This window comes from Orcinus orca, chromosome 19 (genome assembly GCF_937001465.1).
Source record: "Orcinus orca chromosome 19, mOrcOrc1.1, whole genome shotgun sequence".
NCBI classification, from domain to species: Eukaryota; Metazoa; Chordata; class Mammalia; order Artiodactyla; family Delphinidae; genus Orcinus; species Orcinus orca.
Genome location: NC_064577.1, coordinates 14760916 through 14779907, shown reverse-complemented (window position 1 = coordinate 14779907; position 18992 = coordinate 14760916). Strand labels below are relative to the sequence as shown.

Here is an 18992-nt window from a genome sequence, read left to right as displayed (position 1 = left end):
TCAAAGAAAGGGACAGAGACCCCTTTGGGGTCGGAAGTGGGGGGGAGAGAGAGGGACAGACAGTGACAAACCGAGAGAAAGGGAGCGACAGAGGGACAGAGGTGGAGACAGAAGGAGAGGGAAAGGAAACAAAGGGAGGGAAGAGATGGACAGAAAGGGAGCCAAACAGATGGGAAGGGTGTCAGAGACTCAGAGCCAGAGAGAGGCTGAGGGAGAGGTGCAGAGACGACAGAGTAGAGAAAGATAACAATGAGAAAGAGTCGGGGGGCGGGGAGACAGAGGGTCACAGATAGACAGGCAGACAGAGCCAGAGAGAAAATGGGACACAGAGAAACTCAGAGAAAGAATGAGATTCAGAAGGTGAGAGATAGGGAGATGGGATCAGAGAGAGACCTTCCCAGGGAAAGAGCATCTGCGGGTGAGAGACAGAGACGGGCCAGTGAGGAGTGAGGCTGGTTCCCAGCCAAGGGCAGCCCCGCGCCCCGTGCCCACTACAGAGGTCTAATTTAAGACCCTGAAGAATCTGGTTCTTTGTCCTGCTCATCCCAATCCCCCAATCTCCCCCTCCCCCAGAGCCACTTTGCTGCAATATCTGGATATAGGAAACAAAGGAATGCTTTTTGCCTGAATTATCTACCTAATTGCCTTGGTTCGCTGCACATGGACTCCTTGGCTTTCGTGGGTGTGTGGCGAGCAGGGGAGAGTTAATTAATTGGGCAGCAAATCTGAACAGGGGAAACAGTCATTCTGATCACTCAAGCCAGGAAATTTCTGCGTTCTTCAGGACTCGTTGCTTGTATATTAACCATCTGCAAAACTGAGATCCCATCTTACATATGGATAGCACTGAACACGTTCTAAGGGCTTTACCTGCCTTGTCCGGCGTGGCGGCCATGCTAAACCTGGGACCTTTGCAGCTACGGTTACCCCAATTTTAAACACGAAACTGAGGCTCAGACTAATTCTAGGATGAGAACGTGATGGAACCGAAATTTCAACGCAGGGCTTCTGGCTGGAGCCCTGATGTCCCTCTGCTCAGTGGGACTGCCTTTTATATACATCTCACTTTCCTAGGGACTGTCAGCTTGAATGAGTCCTTCCAGTCTCTCCAGCTGGGTCTGCTAATTTAGCAAATGCCAGTTAATATTAGGGCATGGAGAAACAATTAGTCAATGAGTGGTTCAGGTCAAGACCAATTATTTATTAACTTAACACCTTGGTTAATGTTGTCAGTGTTCCCAAGGAATGAAAGTGTGTTTGAATTTCCCCAAGTGTTAAGTTATTGCAATTCCTGTAGGGACCAAGCCTGGTCAACATTTCGATGTGTTGCCCCCTGTATTCAAGATACGAAATCTTTCTTAAAATGGCAAATGATTCCCTTAACATGAGAAAAATAAACAGAACCTTGGTTATAACTTTGCTTCATAGTCTTGCCAGCTTGGGAAATTAAGGGCTATAATTTATTGAGCCATTACTATGTGCCAGACAGAGTGCTCAACTCTTTTATGCATTATCTTATATAATCCTCAAAATGATCCTATACAGTAGGTGCTATCAGTAGCCATATTTTGCTGATGAGAAAACTAAGACTTTGAGAGGTCAGATATCTTGTCTGAGGTCACAGAGCTGGTAAGTGGTAAATCCAGATTTCAAACATAAGTAGCCTCTGTTACACTACAGAGGCTGACTTTATACCACTGAATTTTCCGTTCACCCATTTGTCCACCCATCCATCCATCCATCCATCCATCCATCTATCCAACACCCCATCCATCCATCCATCCATCCATCCATCCATCCATCCATCTTTCCTTCCAATCCTCCATCCACTTAATCACATTTATTTTTTCACCGACTGTGTTCCCGCAGTGGTCTCTGAACAGGAGATATAGAGCGCGTTCAATCGTTAGTAGAAAAATCTACCCAGACAGAACTCAGTGGTCACCCAACTGCCCATTTCTATTCACCTTAGTGAGTCATGACCATCAACAGCTATGAAAGTTTTTACACTTAGCGGGCAACCTTCTATCAAATGAAATTCTGAGTAGAACGCCAATATACTTCTTTAGACTCCTGCTGTGCATGAGGCCAGAATAAGAGCCAGAGCCCTACCCTACCAAGTTCTTACCCTCCATTCAGCAGTCCCTGGACTTCACGGAGCTTCCAAGTTTGAAAACAAACGTGGCCAAAGAGTGCCAGATAAAAACTTGGAATTGTTTTTTCCCAATCTTCACTCATGGAGCAGGGGGTAAAACTTCAGTTCCCCCCAAATGAAGTGGGGAAGCTAGGATCCCTAGTTTATTGATGTCTTTTTGAGCTCAATTAACATGCTGTCCATGAAGACACCATGAATATCTCTGCTCACTGAAGTGGAACAAATGGAAACCAGCCTTCTGCCTCTGCCCTGTCTCTGGATCTGAGAGCCACATAGATGCCACGGAAGGGAGGAAATCAGTTCAGCTGGTGTTCGGTAAGTTTTTCCGTGCCAAGGGCAAGGCAACCTGCATAGTTAAGACCCCCTAGTCAGGACCTTTCTCTTTTCGGGAGCAGTAGGAACAAATTTATGCTGTTGGATGGGTATGAGAAAAGGCCGAACAGATGAACTATTCCACGAATAAACTATTCTGCTTAATGTTTTTGTTCCTAAGGACTAATGAGAACACTCTTGTTTTTGAAGAATTTTCTAATAGCATTCCTGCCTAATTAAGTAGCATATACTGACTATAATTACTTTAAAAAAAAAAAAAAGCAAAGTTCTTCCATGAGAGGGCCACCAATCTAATCTTTAGTTCTCTTCACAGAGAAAACTCAATAAAATATAGACAATCTAGGAAATGGAATCCTATAAAAACTGGAGAAGGAACCACGGAAGATTCTGATAGCTACTTCTGTGGTACTTCTCCCAGAAGTAGAGTGTAGACGTTCTACTCCGGTTAAATAAACTATTCTGGTTATGTGAGTCCCGGATGACTGAGCTTTTCCTCGACTCTGCCACTCCGGGAACAGCTAGAGCCCTCTACCCTCAGCCTCATCCTCATCTACTGGGCAGTCAGGGTGCTTTTCTTCTCTGAAACACGCACTCCGGACAATTGAAGTGAATATATTTTTAATAAACACGGACCGAGGAGAATGGCTTAATTTAGTTCTCCTTTTTTTCTGGTTCTCTCAAAGTCCACTTGAAAAACACAGCTGCCGGCTTTGTGTGTGCACAAGACCGCTCTCCGCACACACAGAGGCTCCGAATGGATGGGGAGAATCTCCTTTGTTGTGATAACAATGTTTGTGCATCTGCACCCAGCCGTTGTGCAGGTCTGAGTTGTCCCCGGCACAATCGGAATTCATCATGGCCAATAAACACAGCCGAACTTAGCAAGGGAAAGCTCGGCCTGCCTGCTTTGTTTTCCAGGCCAGCAAGACAAGTCACTGCATCCCAATGAGCGCCTGACCTGGAGCTGTCCCTCGATGACGAGCCGCAGCTAGGTACAGGGTCGACGTGCCTCCCCCGGGACCCCAGTTCATCCCTAACGGCGTCTCCTCCACACACGCCATCCCTCGCCTCATGAATCATGTGAAAATTTACCCGGGCCTGGGAAATTCAGTAGCATCTACACCAAGCCTAGACTTCTTCAGAGATATGTGGACTGTTGGAGCCTGAATCAAAGATCTGGACGTGTCAAGGTCAGCTACCGTTTGGACCTGGGAGAACAAAACTGCTACCAAGACTTGTTAGCAGGGTCGCTTGGGCAGCCAGGTGATAGATGAGTTAATACATGCACCTACGGCTGCTCTTACTGTTGCTACCCTTGGTGTCATTTTCCTGACTTGCTATAAACACAGACATGAATCTACAGGAGACGCAGAATGAAGGCGGTATTGCCCACTGGCTAAACACAGGGATTCTGGAGCCGGAGTACCTGAGTCAGAATTCCGGCCACTCAGGATACTGGTGATCTATAGGCAGCTCCTTAAGTGCCCTGTGGTTCTGTGACCTTGTTGAAAAAAATAAGGCCAAAATAATAAGGCCAAAAATAACGTCTACCTCTTAGGGTTATCATGAGGATTAAATGAGTTCCTATTTGTAGAGCACTTAGAACAGAGCCTGGCACCTCATAAGCACTAAACATTCGATTAATACATCAATCCAAATACAGCCTCCCCGTGTCTAGGGGCTCAGCCAACAGAACCACAACGAAAGTCCACGCGTACAGGTGCAAGAGGGGCGTCTTCGCAGGCTGACTCGACAATGCCAGATGGCAAAACTCCTGGTGTGGCGGGGGAGCCACGTGGCACGGCTGTGGCTACGGGTCATCCCGGAAGGGACCACCTACATCCCATACTTGCCACTCAGGCCTAAGGTCAGAAATGCATCTGCTCACACACCAGCTTTTGCTAAACCCTGAACCTGGACTCTGCAAGCCAAGTGCAAAGAGAGTGTCTATTTGTTTTCTTCCTGCGAGGCCATCACAAATCGTGCTTCCGCGACCAGGCAAGGAAACTTCGAGATAAAAACCAAAGGGATTCACATCATGGGCAAAACGAATCAGGATCCTGTTGGGGTATTAAAAGGGCAAATGGGTCAAATGGGCCGGGGCAGCATTTTCTGCAAAAGACTCAGTTATTTTTTTTCTTCCTTCTCCCTACCTCCCTTTTTCCTTCTTTTCTTTCTTCAATTTTTTTTCTTCCTTCTATAAAAAAAATTATAAACATCATTGTCATTTCCAAGTTCAAGTACCTTACCATCCATGCCACTATTGAAAGGGTGGGGTACACAAGGGTGGGGTTGCCCACGTGGGCAGACCTCATGCCAGGGAAGTCAATATTGGCTTCCCATGAGAATTAACTGGAATTGCGTCCTAACAATAGAATGGACCACCTCCAGGGGGAGGGGGAGCCCCAGCTCTAGATGCAGCTGGCGCGCCCAGCGGGAGAGGCATGAAAGCACCTCATCAGCCCCTTTCACCCAAGAGAGTCTATGAGTTTAAGATGCTAGAGACAAGCATTCCCGTGAGGCCACGTGAAGACAGCTTTCTCATGTGAACGGAATGTTGGAGGAAAATGCATTTTCTTCTACACCACAGGGCTGTTGCGTCTGAAAGGACAGACTGCGTTCCTGAATTTCCCAGGTGTGCGGGAGATCAGAATGGGCCGGACATGAACACACCTCCACAACTCGATAGCCCCAACCCACAGCAGGGCCAACAGGCCAGAGGGGGCCGAGGGGCTCACCCAAGGTCATGGGCACAGGAAGTGACAGAAGTTGCCGTTAGCCTGCCTATCTCAGGAAGTGCTCTAAGGCAGGGAAAGATGGATGACGACCTCCAAGAGTGAGGGAAAGGGGGCTTTGCTAGGGGTCCCTCAAGAACCTCAAAAGCAGGCAAAGCAAGGGAGGTCCGTGTCCTCTTCCATAAGGGTGCATCTAGGCACATCCTACCTTGTCCTACCGTGGTGTTGGGACAGCGATGCAGGAACAGGCCATAGGGAAAGAATGGAGGGAGGAAAGACAGAGTTCTCTGTCCTCTTATCCCCCAGAGACAGGGCCGACTGTGCTAGGTCTGCTTTCGGGACCCTAACCTCTTGTGCCCATCTGGTCACCCTGTGGCAAGATGGAATGAGGGGCGCCCTGGGCGGTGGCATCATCCGTCACAGAATTCTCAAAGCCAAACGCGAGAGAGTTTCTGGATTCTAGAAATTCGGGGAAACAAAAAAAGAAACAAGAAACAAGAAGAGGGGAAATAAGCGGGGGCCCCCAGAGGGAATTCGAAGCAGCCTTACAGGCAAGTATCACCAATTCAGCAGAAACGGGGGCAGGCTAATCCCAGTCAATAAAACAGACAAGGAAATTATAAAATGCTTTAAAGGAAATGCATTTTTACTGCTTCCTGGGCCACCGCAGGATTACAAACTAGGCTAAAAAAAAAACATTGATCTTTGGAGAGCTACTTTATTGAACAGATAAGAATGATTTGTAATTAGCATGCCAATTGTCTGCAGAAGAGCCTGCTTGAAAACAGTCCGTCTTTCTGCCTGGCGGATGCACCCTGCACAATCTCTGCAGTCTTGTCTGAGCTATTAATCTGTTCATCACAGCTTTTTATCAGAGAGAGAAAAGAAAAGCAACTTTGCCGAGGTCCAATTTGGATAAATTTTGAATTAGCAGAGTCTGAACTGATGCAGCTTAATGAAGTTACAGCAGGACAAGTTCAAGAAGGAGAAAGGGAGGGAGCCGGGAAAGGAAAAAAAGTCAACAGAAGAGGAATCACAAGAAGGACAGATGGAGAAAGCAGCAGCGGTGGACAAATACACCGAAAGGAACAAAAAGAAACATTTTAATGATGTGACTGAAGAGAGAGACAGAGAAGCCACAGATCCTCCGCTAAAAGCCAGGTTCTCTTCGCAAATGCTCAGAGAGGGTAAGAAGCTGGCAGCTGGGGACCTGAGAACAGAAAAGCTGCGTGATTTCTCATAGCACGAAGAGCCTTCGCAGCCACCGGGATAGCATTCCTGGCAAAGCTCAGGCAAATTTCTCAGGATGCAGTAAAAAGTCAGAGGGGGTCCAAGAGGGAGGCTGGAAACCAAATTCTTCCGAAAGGTCTGGAGCAGTCTCAGCACTTGGGCTGGGCCTCCTGCCTGGTCATTTCAGGAGGTGGGTTAACACGAGCCCGCCCTCAGCTGCCCAGACATCGGGGTGACTGAGGCCAGAGTCCCTACTAATAGGATCCGAGGCCGATCCGACGGCTGGAGGAGAAAAGCTCTCCTGGCAACAATTTCTTTGCTTATTAGGGGGTCAGCCCCCTCCGCGCCCCTGGATGACGGCAGGCGTCTGTATCCCAGGACCTCAGAAGCGGGGGGATGGATGGATCCTGGACACACTCCTGCGCCTCCTTGCTCCGGCACACGTTCTCAGGGTTCAAATCCCTCCTCGCTGGAGCAGAAGGATGGAAGGAAGAGGGAAGAGTTGCCTGTCTGGGTGTGAAGCATCCTTCCCAGAAGAGGACATTTGGCTAAGGGAACTGAGACTCTGTCCAGAGGACAGATGTCCTAAGTAATGAGACTTTAATGCCGGAGCTAATGGGAACAGTACACGAGACCACAGGCCAAAAAAGCGAGGAAGAACGGGAGTGTTCGTGAAGCCTGCAGAAAGCAGCGACTCCTCTCCCAAACACTAGGGAACAGGGCCAAGCTCGTAGCCACCCAGCGCCCGGCTGGAACCCAGGCTCCACAGGTCCCGAGATGGGGGCAGCGGCTCTGGACAAGTAGGACCAAGGGTTCTCCTGCCCCTCCGACCAGGGTGGGGCTGAAAACAATGCTCAGGACCTCCACACTCCCACACCCACCTCGATCCGATGGTCAGGGACCCCTGCACTGGAGCTGCAGACCCCAGGGTGTGAGCCCCGCCAGGGACCACCACCGTGGCCGTGACCACACGTGACCACCGCCACCAGCCGCAACGGCTGGAGCTGGAGAGCAAAACCCAGGGCTCCTTCCCTTTCACAGGCTTTTCAAGACAGCGGGCTTCAGGGCCCGAGAAGCAGAGAAACGCGGGGAAAGATTGAGGAATGAGGAGGCAGGGCGCGGAGAATTAAGACCAGACGGCAAAGAGCAGAAGTGGGGCAGAGAAGCAGGAGTGAGCTGGCCGGAATCCTGGGTCTTGCGCGCCCTGTGCTTGAGGTTATAAATGGGGCAGGGAGGGGAGCTGTGATAAACGGGGCTGTTGTAAGCCATCCATCTCTCCATAATTAAAACTGGGAATGGCCCGAGGTCCATCTCCTCGCCCCCAAATCACTTCTTTTCTCTAGTGCCCCGTTACTCTCAGGAGCCAGGACTCCCGCAGAATTGCCCTGGGGTCCCTGCAATACTGTAAAGGTTTGCCCGGGGGGCGGGGAGTTGCTTTAAGGGTTTTTTTCAATTAAAACCCAGGCGGTTTGGTTCGTTTGTTTTTATTCTTTACGCCTTCTCTGTATTGTCTTCACAGCCCTCCACCAACATCATCCGTTCTTGAAGAGGAGCCCTTTCACTGCCCTGGGCGCCTCCATGTCCTGCGTGCAATGCAGGTGAGGCCACCAGCCCGGCACTGAGGTACCCTGGCCTGTAGGTCACTCACCCTCCAGTCCCTTACAGCGATAACGCGTCCCAGGGCACGAGCGTGTGGGTCTCTGCTTTCTCAAGTAGTCTGAGTATCACTGACCCGTTTACATTCAGGAAGGGGAGAGCCAACTGCCTTGTCGGCCCCCAAAGAAGATAGAGACCAACCACGGACTAGCTATGTGACCCTGGGCAAGTTACTAAGCCTCTTTGAGTTGATTTTGTCATCTGTTAAATGGCCACCAGACCCAGGGTGGTGGAAGGATGCAGTGGGATAACGCAGGATGCCGGGTACAGAGGGAGCCCCAGAGAAGGGGGGCTCTTCGGAGTGTTTCCTGTTCCCCGCCCTGCTTCACCTATGTGACCTTGAGTCCTCATCTGACTGAGATCTCAGGTCCTCAACACCAGCTTCCTGGAGTGATGGGTGACGGCGCCCTGTAAGCTCCTGGGAGACAGAGTTTCCCCCTTCCTGACGCCTGAGCAGAGGAGGCGGGTGCCCAGCCGCAGAGCAGGACTCCTCCCAGAGTGCTCGAGAGTGACTCTTAGGGGGCGGGCAGGGTCACAGGCTCTGCCCCAGCCCCTCGCCACCCACTAACTCTTACTGGGAAGAAGGAATCCCGCCCCAGCTACAGCAGCACAGCCGCTGCTTCCCCAGCACCAAAGCGGAATAACAATTGGCCACAACTGCTGCACCTGGTGGCCCCTTGTCACCAGCCCTTAAACTCAGCCTGCCCCACCCTCGCTCCATTTCTGTGATCAACCTCGTGGAATGAACACACTTCTGGGGGGTCTGGGGAGGCGCAGGAAATGCACATTAGGACTCTAGTGGCAACGTTCACTGGAAACCCCATCTTCCTGTGCTTGTAAACGCTTCTGCCTCGTCGATGGCTCTGTGGCCCAAGTGGTGACCTCGTCTGGATGCCAAACTGCAGAGGGGCTGGCATTCGGGTGGAGAGGAGGGAGGGCAGGGCACAGCCGGCACCTGGCTCTGACCCCAAGCCTGGCTGCACGCATCCCAAAGAAATCGGGTCCCTTTACCCTCAGAATCAAGTTAAGAATCCAAGTTGCATTTCTCATGCAGAAATGTGGGACCATTTTTTAACCCTTTCTGGACAGTAATTTGAGCCATTTTCTGCATATTGAACCCCCTTCTCTTCCCCTCTCTCCCAGCTCCTCCGTTGTCTGCCCAGACACATGGAGAGAGCATGAAGCTGATTTTCTTAAGGTCGGTAATTATCCTTCAGTGAGAGGAGGGGCTCCTTCCTAGTGGTCCTCACGCGCACGGGGCTCTGATGCCGGGCTGCCGTTCAATACCGGGACGCCTCCTCCGGGCACCTGCCTTTGGAGGCAGCTGACACGGCCCCTGGGCCAGCAGGTCTCCTTACTGGAGGCACCCTTCATTTCTGATCAATAACCAGCCAAACACCTATTTCATCCATCGGCCTCAGCCCCATGACATCGCTGCTTACAAGAATCACATCTACCCTAGGAGGATAAAAATACGCTACCGTCATGAAAAGTCAAAACAGCATGCATGGGCTCTGAGAGCACTTGCAAGAGAGGAGCCGTGGCAATATTTCCCCGAGAAGAATCAGCGTGTGGCCTCCCAAAGTGAGTGCTCAGAAGGATGACACATTAGGATAGGTATGCCCCGGTTCTTCCCAAGGAGGACTTGGGCGCAATGCAGGCAAAAGCCCCGAACTGCATGCCACAGACGTTAATTTCTCATAATGATGGGACCCAAATGTCCAGCTTCATTAGCCATCCTCCCCAAAGCTTCTCTGAAGCCCTCACCTTGCATTCACCCTGGCCCCGCGGTCTCTCAGCCCAGAGCTGAGAAAGGGCAGGACAAGGCACCAGTTAACGTACGTCTGTGGGTCACAGAGCTGTCTTATACGTAGGGAGCCATCCTGGAGGACAAAGCTGAAATCACTCCCTCTCAGGACCACGGGATGCCTGGGTGGAGCTCTGGTCTCTGGTCGGTCGGACCAGGTCGCACCTGGTCGGTTTCAGCATCCCCGCCCATCTCTGGGACAGAGAGAAAGCATTCACAGCCCGTCTTTTTCATTACAGGTTTCTGCCCATAGTTTTATCCAGTGACCCATTGCTCTGGTTCACAACTCTTTGGCTTGTGCTGTATTTTCCTTCTTCAAATGGGCTGCATTACTCAAATCTTATGAAAGGGTAATAATAATAAACTTAGATCAGGGTATTGCCCTTTACAAAGGAATTCGGAGAAACCGTCAAGGACCAGGAAAGATGAACGGAAATCATTCTAGTGGATGGAAAAATTGAATGAGAAAAAATGTAGGGAAGCAAGAGAAGGCAGAAGGCTGGCACTCACATCTCTAAATATCTGAAAGTTATTTGTACATAAAGTAAAACAGAATAGATTTCCACTGGGCAAGAAGACGAGGCTGTGGCCCAGGATACCCGCACACCGGCTTCTATAGTTCAAGATCCCTGAGGACCCTTGGCATCGTCACCTGGCCTCCCCCGGCTTCAGCTGCTTGGCTTACAAAATCAGAGAGTTCAGTTCAACGACCTGCCCACAATAAAAATTCTATGGTTCTGTAATGCATGACTAAATAATAGAAAGCACTACTCTGCCTTTTCAGAACATTCTGGTTTTACTTCTAGAGATAAAAAAAAAAAAAGAAGACGAGGTTAGCAATCTGTCCTGAATGGGTGTAAAATAAGCCTGCTCAAGGCCAAGGGTCTGAGACCCTCGGAAGGGTTGCTGGTAAACCCCCCGGCCAACCCCTCTTCCCCGTCTGCAACATTCAGGAACGAAGATGCTGGAAGTGGGGGGTCAACAATGTGACTCGGGGAAAAATAACAGGTAGGGGTTTCCTAAGGTAGAGAAAAGAGGCGAAAAAAATCACAGCAGACAGTATTTTTAAAATGAACTTCACCTAGGCCCTCATACAGTCCGTCAGAGCTCCCTCCCCTGCCACCCATCTGAGATGGTCTATACGCAAGGGAGTTCAAACCACAGTACTGTGGCTCCACGGGATATATACTGTCAAGGGATGTACCGAGAATTGTCAGACAAAATGCACTTGAATTCACCTTAATGTCAAAAAGACTGTGCAGGACTTTGGTGGTGGTTGGGGGGGGGGGCGGGTGGCAGAGAAGGCCAGTGGTGACACCCAGCAGCCAGGGATTGGGTGTAACTTCTGACACGCTGTGGGGACTCTGGCTGACGACGGCGACGAGCCGGAGAGTGAAGATCTCAGGGCCATCCTGGCAGGCCCCGGAAAAGCCGGCAGGGGAGCTGGGAGGATGAAGCTTCTTTCTGCGTAGTTCCCTTCTCTTCTGGATCCCAGGGTACGTCTGTCTGGGATCACCTCTTTCGGTCAGCTCACTTTTTCAGCTCCACATCACGACTTCCTGCACAACTGATCTGAAATCGACTGCACGCTCACTTGATCTCTCATTAAAACAGGTTGGAAACAGTGCGCTGGACTTTTTCTCCTCCTGTGTTGTGGCAGCCAAGAGAACTGTGGGTCAAGTCTTAGTAACTCAGCAGCAGATTCCTCCGAACGAATGTGCTCTGGCCGTGGGACAGGGTTGTGGGCAGGGAAAAGGGACCGACGTGCATGCCTTCTGGGGCTGGGGGGAGGTGGGAGAGGCCAGGAAGACAGCAAGCAATGTTCCAGGGAGGGCTGTCCAAGGGCGGGGCTTTTTGCATGGCTGACCTGCTCCATGGAGAATGAACTCTGCTTTGCCTCGTGGGTCAAAAGTAACATACACTCGACAGGCTTACATTTTATAATCTGAACTGTTCCTTGCCCACAGCGGGTGGGCAGGGCTCATCTGTTGAATGAATACATATGCACGTAGCTGCAGGGGTCAGGAGGAAGCCAAGCACAGATCTGGGCAATGCCACCCACCTCTCTCACCTGATTACCTTCCTCCCTTTACTATTTTTGTTTCTTTCTGTCTTCCTGGTATCCTTCCCCGAACCCCTTCCTCCATAAGCCTTCTTAAATTCTTCCACAATTTCACTGCGTTCCCTTTGTGCATTTTTTTTTCTTACTCAAAGAAAATGGAAAACATGCAAGGCTAAGACCTTCAGTCCAAGGCAAGACGCTTTCTTTTTCTTTCCCAACAACTGCTATCTTTGAAGTTAAAAAAAAAAAACAAAAAACAAGTTGACTCTCAGTTTAGATCAATTCATTACAGTGAGCCCAACGTGCTTGAAAAAATGGAGTGTTTGGCGTGATTTGACAATTCATTGCCCAGAAACCTAGGAAGAGAGCTCACTAAATCAGCCGGCAGAGGGGTCCCACTACTGCAATTACGTGGTCTGTGAGGACAAAACAGAGCTCTTGGGGTTTGTAATTAATTTCTGGAGGAAGAGAAGGTAGGACACAGTGTTCCCTTGATGCTTCTAGAAACAAGCAGAGGAACCCGAAGATGAAGGTCCCTTTTGATGGCTACCAGGGTCGCCTCCTAACATGCTTCCTTTTCCCTTACAACATCGGTCAGCCAGGTTTTTCATTCCTCAGCCCTGAGTACTTCTCCACACCAATCCCCACCTTAAATTCCTCCATCCTTCATCCCTGTGCAGGCAGTGGGAGGACCCCGGGCACCTATGGCCCCACCAACTGCACCTACGGCATCCTAGTAGCTTCCTGACTTATCTGATTAGCCATCTTTTAAAAAGGCCACACAGTTCCTCGCTCAGAATGATTCTCATCTCCAAGACTCTGACCAATGAACACAGGGCGAGGAGGAAGGAACAGGTTGGAATGTGGGACGGCTGGTTTGGAGCCCAATGTCAACAGGGAGCCCGCCTCTGAGGCCGTGTCCTGGGCAGGCCCCTGCCCTTGCAGGCCATGGCAGCCCCTCACTGAAGAGGCAGCCCCAGGGAAGCACCGCAGAAGCCACTCGGGAAACACTGAGACGGGCGGACGCCTGAGGGCCGGCAGCTTGAGCCTCAGCCCGGGCAGGTGGGAAGAAGGGCTAGGTGAGGCCGAGATGCTGGTGGGAAATGGGGTTCTGGGCGGGAAAGGTGGGCACCCGACGTCCAGGGCTCTCCAGATCCAGAACTCGGCTCCACCTCTTTCCCCTCCCTGAAGTCCAGCTGAGAGTCTGTGCTCACGTGCTCTGGCGTGAGAGGCGATGATTGCCCCACAGACACGGCGGGGGTGGGGGGTGGGGCGGGGGGGGGCGCGGGGTGGGACTTCTCACACAGATGGCAAGGTCTAATCACTTCTGGGAAAGACTAAATCTTCCTCCCTGTGGGGGCTGGAGAGGGAAGAAGAAAGCCCGCCCTAAGGGGGACAGAGGAGGCAGATGGCTCGTCCTAAGGCAGCATCTTCCTTTTCACCCTTCTAACACTCCCACAAACATCCCTCCCGCTCAGCCCCTTTGCCCAACCACCATCTTCGCAGAGGCTCACATGCTGCAATCAGTAAAATGATCTTTGCCTTTCCAGAAAGGAAATGCCTTTGCTGAACTATTTCAAGGAGTACGGAACCGAGCACACGACCCACCTCTCCTGTGGACCTCTGAAGAGTACACATTCCTTCTCCTTCACTTTCCCCAGGGAGGACCCATTATGGTGTGAATGTTTGTCTCCTTCTCCATCGTTCTCTCCTTTTCCCGACCCCAGGTCCCCAACAAGGCAATCTGGACCCCAAACTCCCTGAAACAGCAAGCAACGAACTCTGAGGCGTGAGCAAAGTGGGAGCGTGGTGATATCACTCATGCACGCCTGGGAGTCGGGGGGCTGCTCGTGCAAATGTGCACACGCACCCCGACATGCCCGAGAAGGGAGAGGCTGGGGTGGGATGCCGCTGTGCCTGAGTTATCCAGGATGGAAAGATGTTTCCCCGACCTGCCCAAGGTCATTCAGGGAGTGTCCCAGATGGATCGCTCGTGCTCTGTCCTCTCTCCTATGCCACTCCCAAACACGAAGACAGGCTCCGTCCCCTACCTAACAAGCATCAACATGATGGCTTCCCAAGCACTGAACAGGCGAGACTGCAGCTGCTGGAAGAGGTGCTGTGAACTGAATAAAATCAGGAGGTGAATTTGCGGGAGAAGCAGCCCACATTTACATAATGGTCTGAGGGCTGAGATGCGTCGCCCTTCCCTCGGCTGCCTCTCTTTCCCAACCTCGGTGAGAAACTGCCCCCACGGCATCACCACTGAGGCGCACACCTGAACACACACTAGTCACCCTAGTTTGGAGTGGGCTGGGGAGTCAGCATGGTGGGGGGACAGTGACATCTCCAAGGTCAAAGCCCGTAGAACGCAGGCCAACGCCAGCATCGAGAGGCCATCAAGCATCCTCCCAGGTGATGATGAATAAATTCAGTAGGAGGTGGAGGGCAGGGCAGGGGGCAGGTCTCCCCAAGGGTGCAGAGGAGAATGGCTCGGGGAAGAGAGAAACCCAAAGAAAGCTTCGTGGGAATCCACTGGCAGGAGGTGTGATGAGAGGCCAGAAGCACAGAAGAAGGGGAAGGTGAACAACCAAGGGGACCAGAGGCAGAGGCAGAAGAACCAGGCACATCTGCTTCAGGAAGGGGACCAAGAGAGGGAATTCTTTGCCAGACAAAACCCGAAGGAGGGAGCGTCTTGTCCTGATTTTGCTCTCTCCATCCCACCGACCCTCTGCTTTTAAGAGCCAGCACTGACCACATGTGCCACGATTCTTCCATCATTTTCCAGGACCAACCAGCCACAGACTTACTTACTTCAGGGTTAACGAGCGAGGCTGAGAAACCCATCTCCTCTCAGAAGCACCCGATCCCAACACCTGAGTTTGTCAACGTGAAAAGTACCCACACTTTGTGGATTTGACTCAAAATCCGCCAGAGAGTATCATCTTTTCTCAACACCCACAGTATCCAGGGGGGAAAGAAATCACGCCCAGAAATTTCTATCTGCCTTTCTCTCTCTTCAACAAGGTACAGGTGACTAATGTCCGCAGCAGTGGGGGAAGGTTTTCAGGTCGAAAGGATAACAGGCAGAGTGCGGAGATGAGCTACAGCTGTAGGGCTTGGGTGTGGGCCTGCCGGGCAAACTCAGAGAAACTGGTCTGGGCGGTGTGGGGTGGTCCCGATTACTACGGCAGTGCCCACACCATGTGCCAGGGATGGAGGCATGTCCCGGGGCAGGGTTTGTTCCTTGAAAGACTGTTGAACCACGTCCAGCCGTTCATCAGCACGAGGGGACTGGAAGCAGAGCTGAGTTTGCACCCACTGGGCACATCATTAACAGAGCTGTAAAGAGAAGCTGGTTTCCCGTTCCCAAGGGGCGCTCAGGGAGCTGGAGGGCGGGGTGGGAGGGAGGCAGTCAGGGTGGAACCCTGCACAACCATATTTCAAGCTCTTGGCATAAGTTTCGGTGGGAGGCAGCTCCCACTGCCTCCCTATGGAAACAGTGAAAGATGCCCACCGGGTTGAACACAGCAAGAAGTGTTAACTCAGAGAGTTCTGCCCACAGGGTTTAAAAGAACAAGTCCTCCAGTCTCAGCGGGAAAGCGAAGCATCCCACTCAGCAGGATGCAATGAATAGACACCATATGCCCTTGGTCAAGATGGAATGGTTAGATCTGCATTCCTTCTCACCCCAGGAGGCTTCTTTTCCGTATCACCCGCATCTCCAACACACGGGAACACCCAGTTCACACTCTTTTCAGTAAGGTTCCAACATCGTTCAATCTCCTACATCCAAGATGATGCTCTGGTTTGACTCAGAAAACCGAATGCAGTAAGAGCCTGCACCGAGGCGCCCACCTGCCTTGAAAACTACACCCTGGACCCCTACCCAGGCTTACGGAATGTGTACAATTCTTAGACTCAGACTCACGGACTCCACCACTCCCTACTCTGCCCTGCAAATCCCCCTACCAACCAAAGCATGCGTTCCCGGTTCTGAGGAAATGGAGAAGAGGGAACAGAGGCTCCGATTCATTGCTTGTCAAAGAGGCAAGGGGTGCTCAGTTGACTTAAAAGAGTCGAGAGAGAGACAGAGACACAGAGACTCGGGGAGGGGGGGATGCCAAGAGGACCGGGAAGCCTGGAAAGAGGGGTGAGGCCGCCGGGAGTCTGGGGCCAGGCCCCGGGCGGCCGCGCTCACCTGTGGATGTTCATCTCCCGAGGAGGGCGGTGGGCCTTGTCGTACGAGACCTTGGCGAAGACGCCGGCCACGATGACGAAGGCAATCACCCCGCAGGTGATGTAGACGGTGAAGTTGGTCTTGTCCTTCTCCGGGTCGTACTTGTTCTCGGGCCCCGGCGACACCACCTTGGTGCTGGGCGTCTGCACCCACACCGGACTCTGGTAGTTGGTGCACTGGCGCTGGTCCAGCTTCTCGTGGCGCTTCTTGCAGCAGAAGCGGTAGTAGCAGGTGCCGCAGCAGTACAGGTAGCCGCTCTCGCTGTTGTTGCACTCGAACTCCTTATCGTACTGGCCGCTCACGTCGTAGTAGCCCCAGCACGTCTCGTAGGTGACGGGCGCGCTGGCCGCCGCCGCCACCGCCGCCGCGGGCTGCCCCCGCCGGCTCCCCGCCTCCGGGCCACCGGGCGCCCGGACGGTGCCGTTCAGCTCGCGGCCGCCCCGGGCCAGGGCGCCCCCGGGCCGCCGGCCCCCGACGGCCGCGGCGCCGGCGCTCAGGGTCCGGTTGGCGGCGCGGCCGCGGGCGCCCGAGGCGCCGGGCAGCAGGTCCAGGGGCTGCAGCGAGAGCAGCGACAGCAGCAGCAGCAGGAGGCGCCGCAGCGCCATGGCGGGGCCGGGCGGGAGGGCGCGGGGAGGCTTCCGCGGCAGGCCGCTCCCCGTGCCGGCCGGGCTCCGAGGGGGCCGCGCGGGCCGGGCTGGCGGCGCGGGGCGGTCAGCGGCGCCGGGGCGATGGCGCCATCGGGGCGCGTGGGGCGGCGGCGGCGGCGGCGGCGGCGGCGCGCGGTGCGCACGGACCAGCCCGGCGCGGGCGGCCGGGACTCAGGCTGCGCGCCGGCTCCGCGCTCCCCACGCGGGCTCGGCGCGCCTCCCGGGCAGCCCCATCCCCCGCCGGTGGCGGCGGCGGCCCCGCGCGCGGCTCGGCTCAGGCGGGACCCGAAGCGCGGCTCCCGGCGGCGGCTGCGGCGTGGTCCCGTCCGGGCGGGTCCTGCGGGACAAGACGGGGAGATGGTCACGGGGTGGGGCGACTGGGAGGCGGACGGCGGGAGGGGAGGGAGCGCGCAGCCCTCGAGGAGCGAGGCTGGGGCCGGGAGGGGCGCGGAGCCCGCTCCCGAGACGGGGCCCCGAGGCCCCGGGCGCACGGGCCGCCCGCTCCCCGGCCGCCAGCCCCGCGGCGCGCCCGCGCCGCCGCCGCCGCCGCCGCCAGCTCCCCGGGACGGAGCGGGCGGCGCCTGGGGTCGGGCGGCGAGCTGGGGAGCGCGCGGCGCCCGACCTCACTCACTCACCATGCCCGGCTGCGACTGCAGAGGCGGCGGGGCGGCGACCGGTGCGAGCTGCCAAGCCGGGAGCCGCCTGCACGAGTGCCGGAGAGTGTGCGAGAGGAGCGAGGGAGACACCCGCACACGCGGGAGCGCCGCGCGGGGAGGGGCCGGCCGGGGCCGGCGGGGGCGGCGGGGGAGGGGAGGCGAGCGGAGGGGGGCGCCGCTCACCGCCGCCCACGTCTCCACGCCCGGGCGCCCGGGGGAGGGGGGGGCTCCTCTTCGCCGCTCCCCGCTCGCGGCGCCCGCAGCTCCGCGTCACCAAAGCCCAGGACACCGGTTCATCAACGCGGCCAACAGGGGCCCGGGAGCCGGCCTTTGGCGGGGCCAGGCCCCCCTGCCCGGGCCCGGTCCAGCCCTCGCGGCCGCTCCCGCCCCACCCCAGTCCGTGCGTGCGCGGCCCGAGCGGGAGTTGGGGTGTCTGCGAGCCTTTGCTTCTCCCTAGTGGCGACGCTCGCAGCGGAGGGAAGCGGTCAGGCCCATTGCTACAGGTTCCTAAACTGAGACCAGGGGTCAAGTCGCTCCTCTGAAGTTACTGGGCTACCAGCGAGCAGGGACTGCGCGCTCCTCCTCTTGGGCACTCTGCTGCGCACCCAGCACACAGGCAGCCCCAGCGCGGGAGAGCACCTCATTGCCTCTTTCCGGGGACCTTCCCCAGAGCGTTCGGGAAGAGTTAGGGAAGCTCTCCTAGCCTCTGAGCCTCAGCGCTGAAATTCCTCCGCTTTAGCTGATGGGGGCGGGGGCGGGGTGGGGAGGGGGAAAAGGGGCGTTCCTGCGTGCTTACTGCTTGGGTCTGGGAAAGGAGGCCTGAGTCTAACTTTCAAAGCCATGAGGCCACCCAAGGGGGAGTTACAATCCTCATCTTTGACCTGAGGGGGTGGAGCTGGGGGCAGGAAAATGAGAACAAAAAGCGACGTCCAAAATTCTGCCAACAGTTCTGGCCCTTTGAGCAAGTGCCCAGGTACTTAGGTTGAAGGCAGGGGACAGTTCATCAGTGTGCGGGCAGTAGAGATTGTCCCCAGAGCTGTCCATTCAGTCTCACGTGTGACCCAAATCAAGGATCCCCCATGCAGGAGTGGCAGAACGCCTCTTCTCAGAATCCGGAATGGATCAATTGGAGCTGAAACCCAGATTCCAAGGCCCCCGAGGGAGACCTCGATCCTAGGATGGGAGGTTCACAAACTCCCCTGGCAGCTCCCCACTTGCTTCTATCTCTCCATTTCCTGCCTCTTCCCCTGCACCCTCTCCCACTCCCCCAATTCTCTCTACTCAGCTGCCACCCTCTTCTTCATGATTCTGTTCAACAAGCATTTATTTTAGTTAGTGCCTACTCTCCACCCAGCACTGTGCTAAGTGCTGAGATAAAAGCTAAATAAGACAGTCCCTTTCCTCAAGGAAGGGGAGCTTGTAAACCACTGGGGAGGCAGACAACAAATGATGAACTTATCCATGGTTATGT

At 54.2% G+C, this 18992-nt stretch overlaps 1 protein-coding gene across 4 annotated transcripts in view; it reads right to left on the bottom strand.

Annotated features, from left to right (window-relative positions):
* The window catches only part of SHISA6 (shisa family member 6), a 250722-nt gene extending 233899 nt beyond the window's left edge, over positions 1–16823 (bottom strand). For all 4 annotated transcript variants that reach the window (XM_049702240.1, XM_049702241.1, XM_049702242.1 and 1 more), the window contains exon 1: positions 16180–16823. In XM_049702240.1, the coding sequence (XP_049558197.1) occupies positions 16180–16823 (644 nt within the window). The remainder of the gene's footprint in view (positions 1–16179) is intronic.
* Between the last annotated feature and the right edge of the window lie 2169 nt (positions 16824–18992).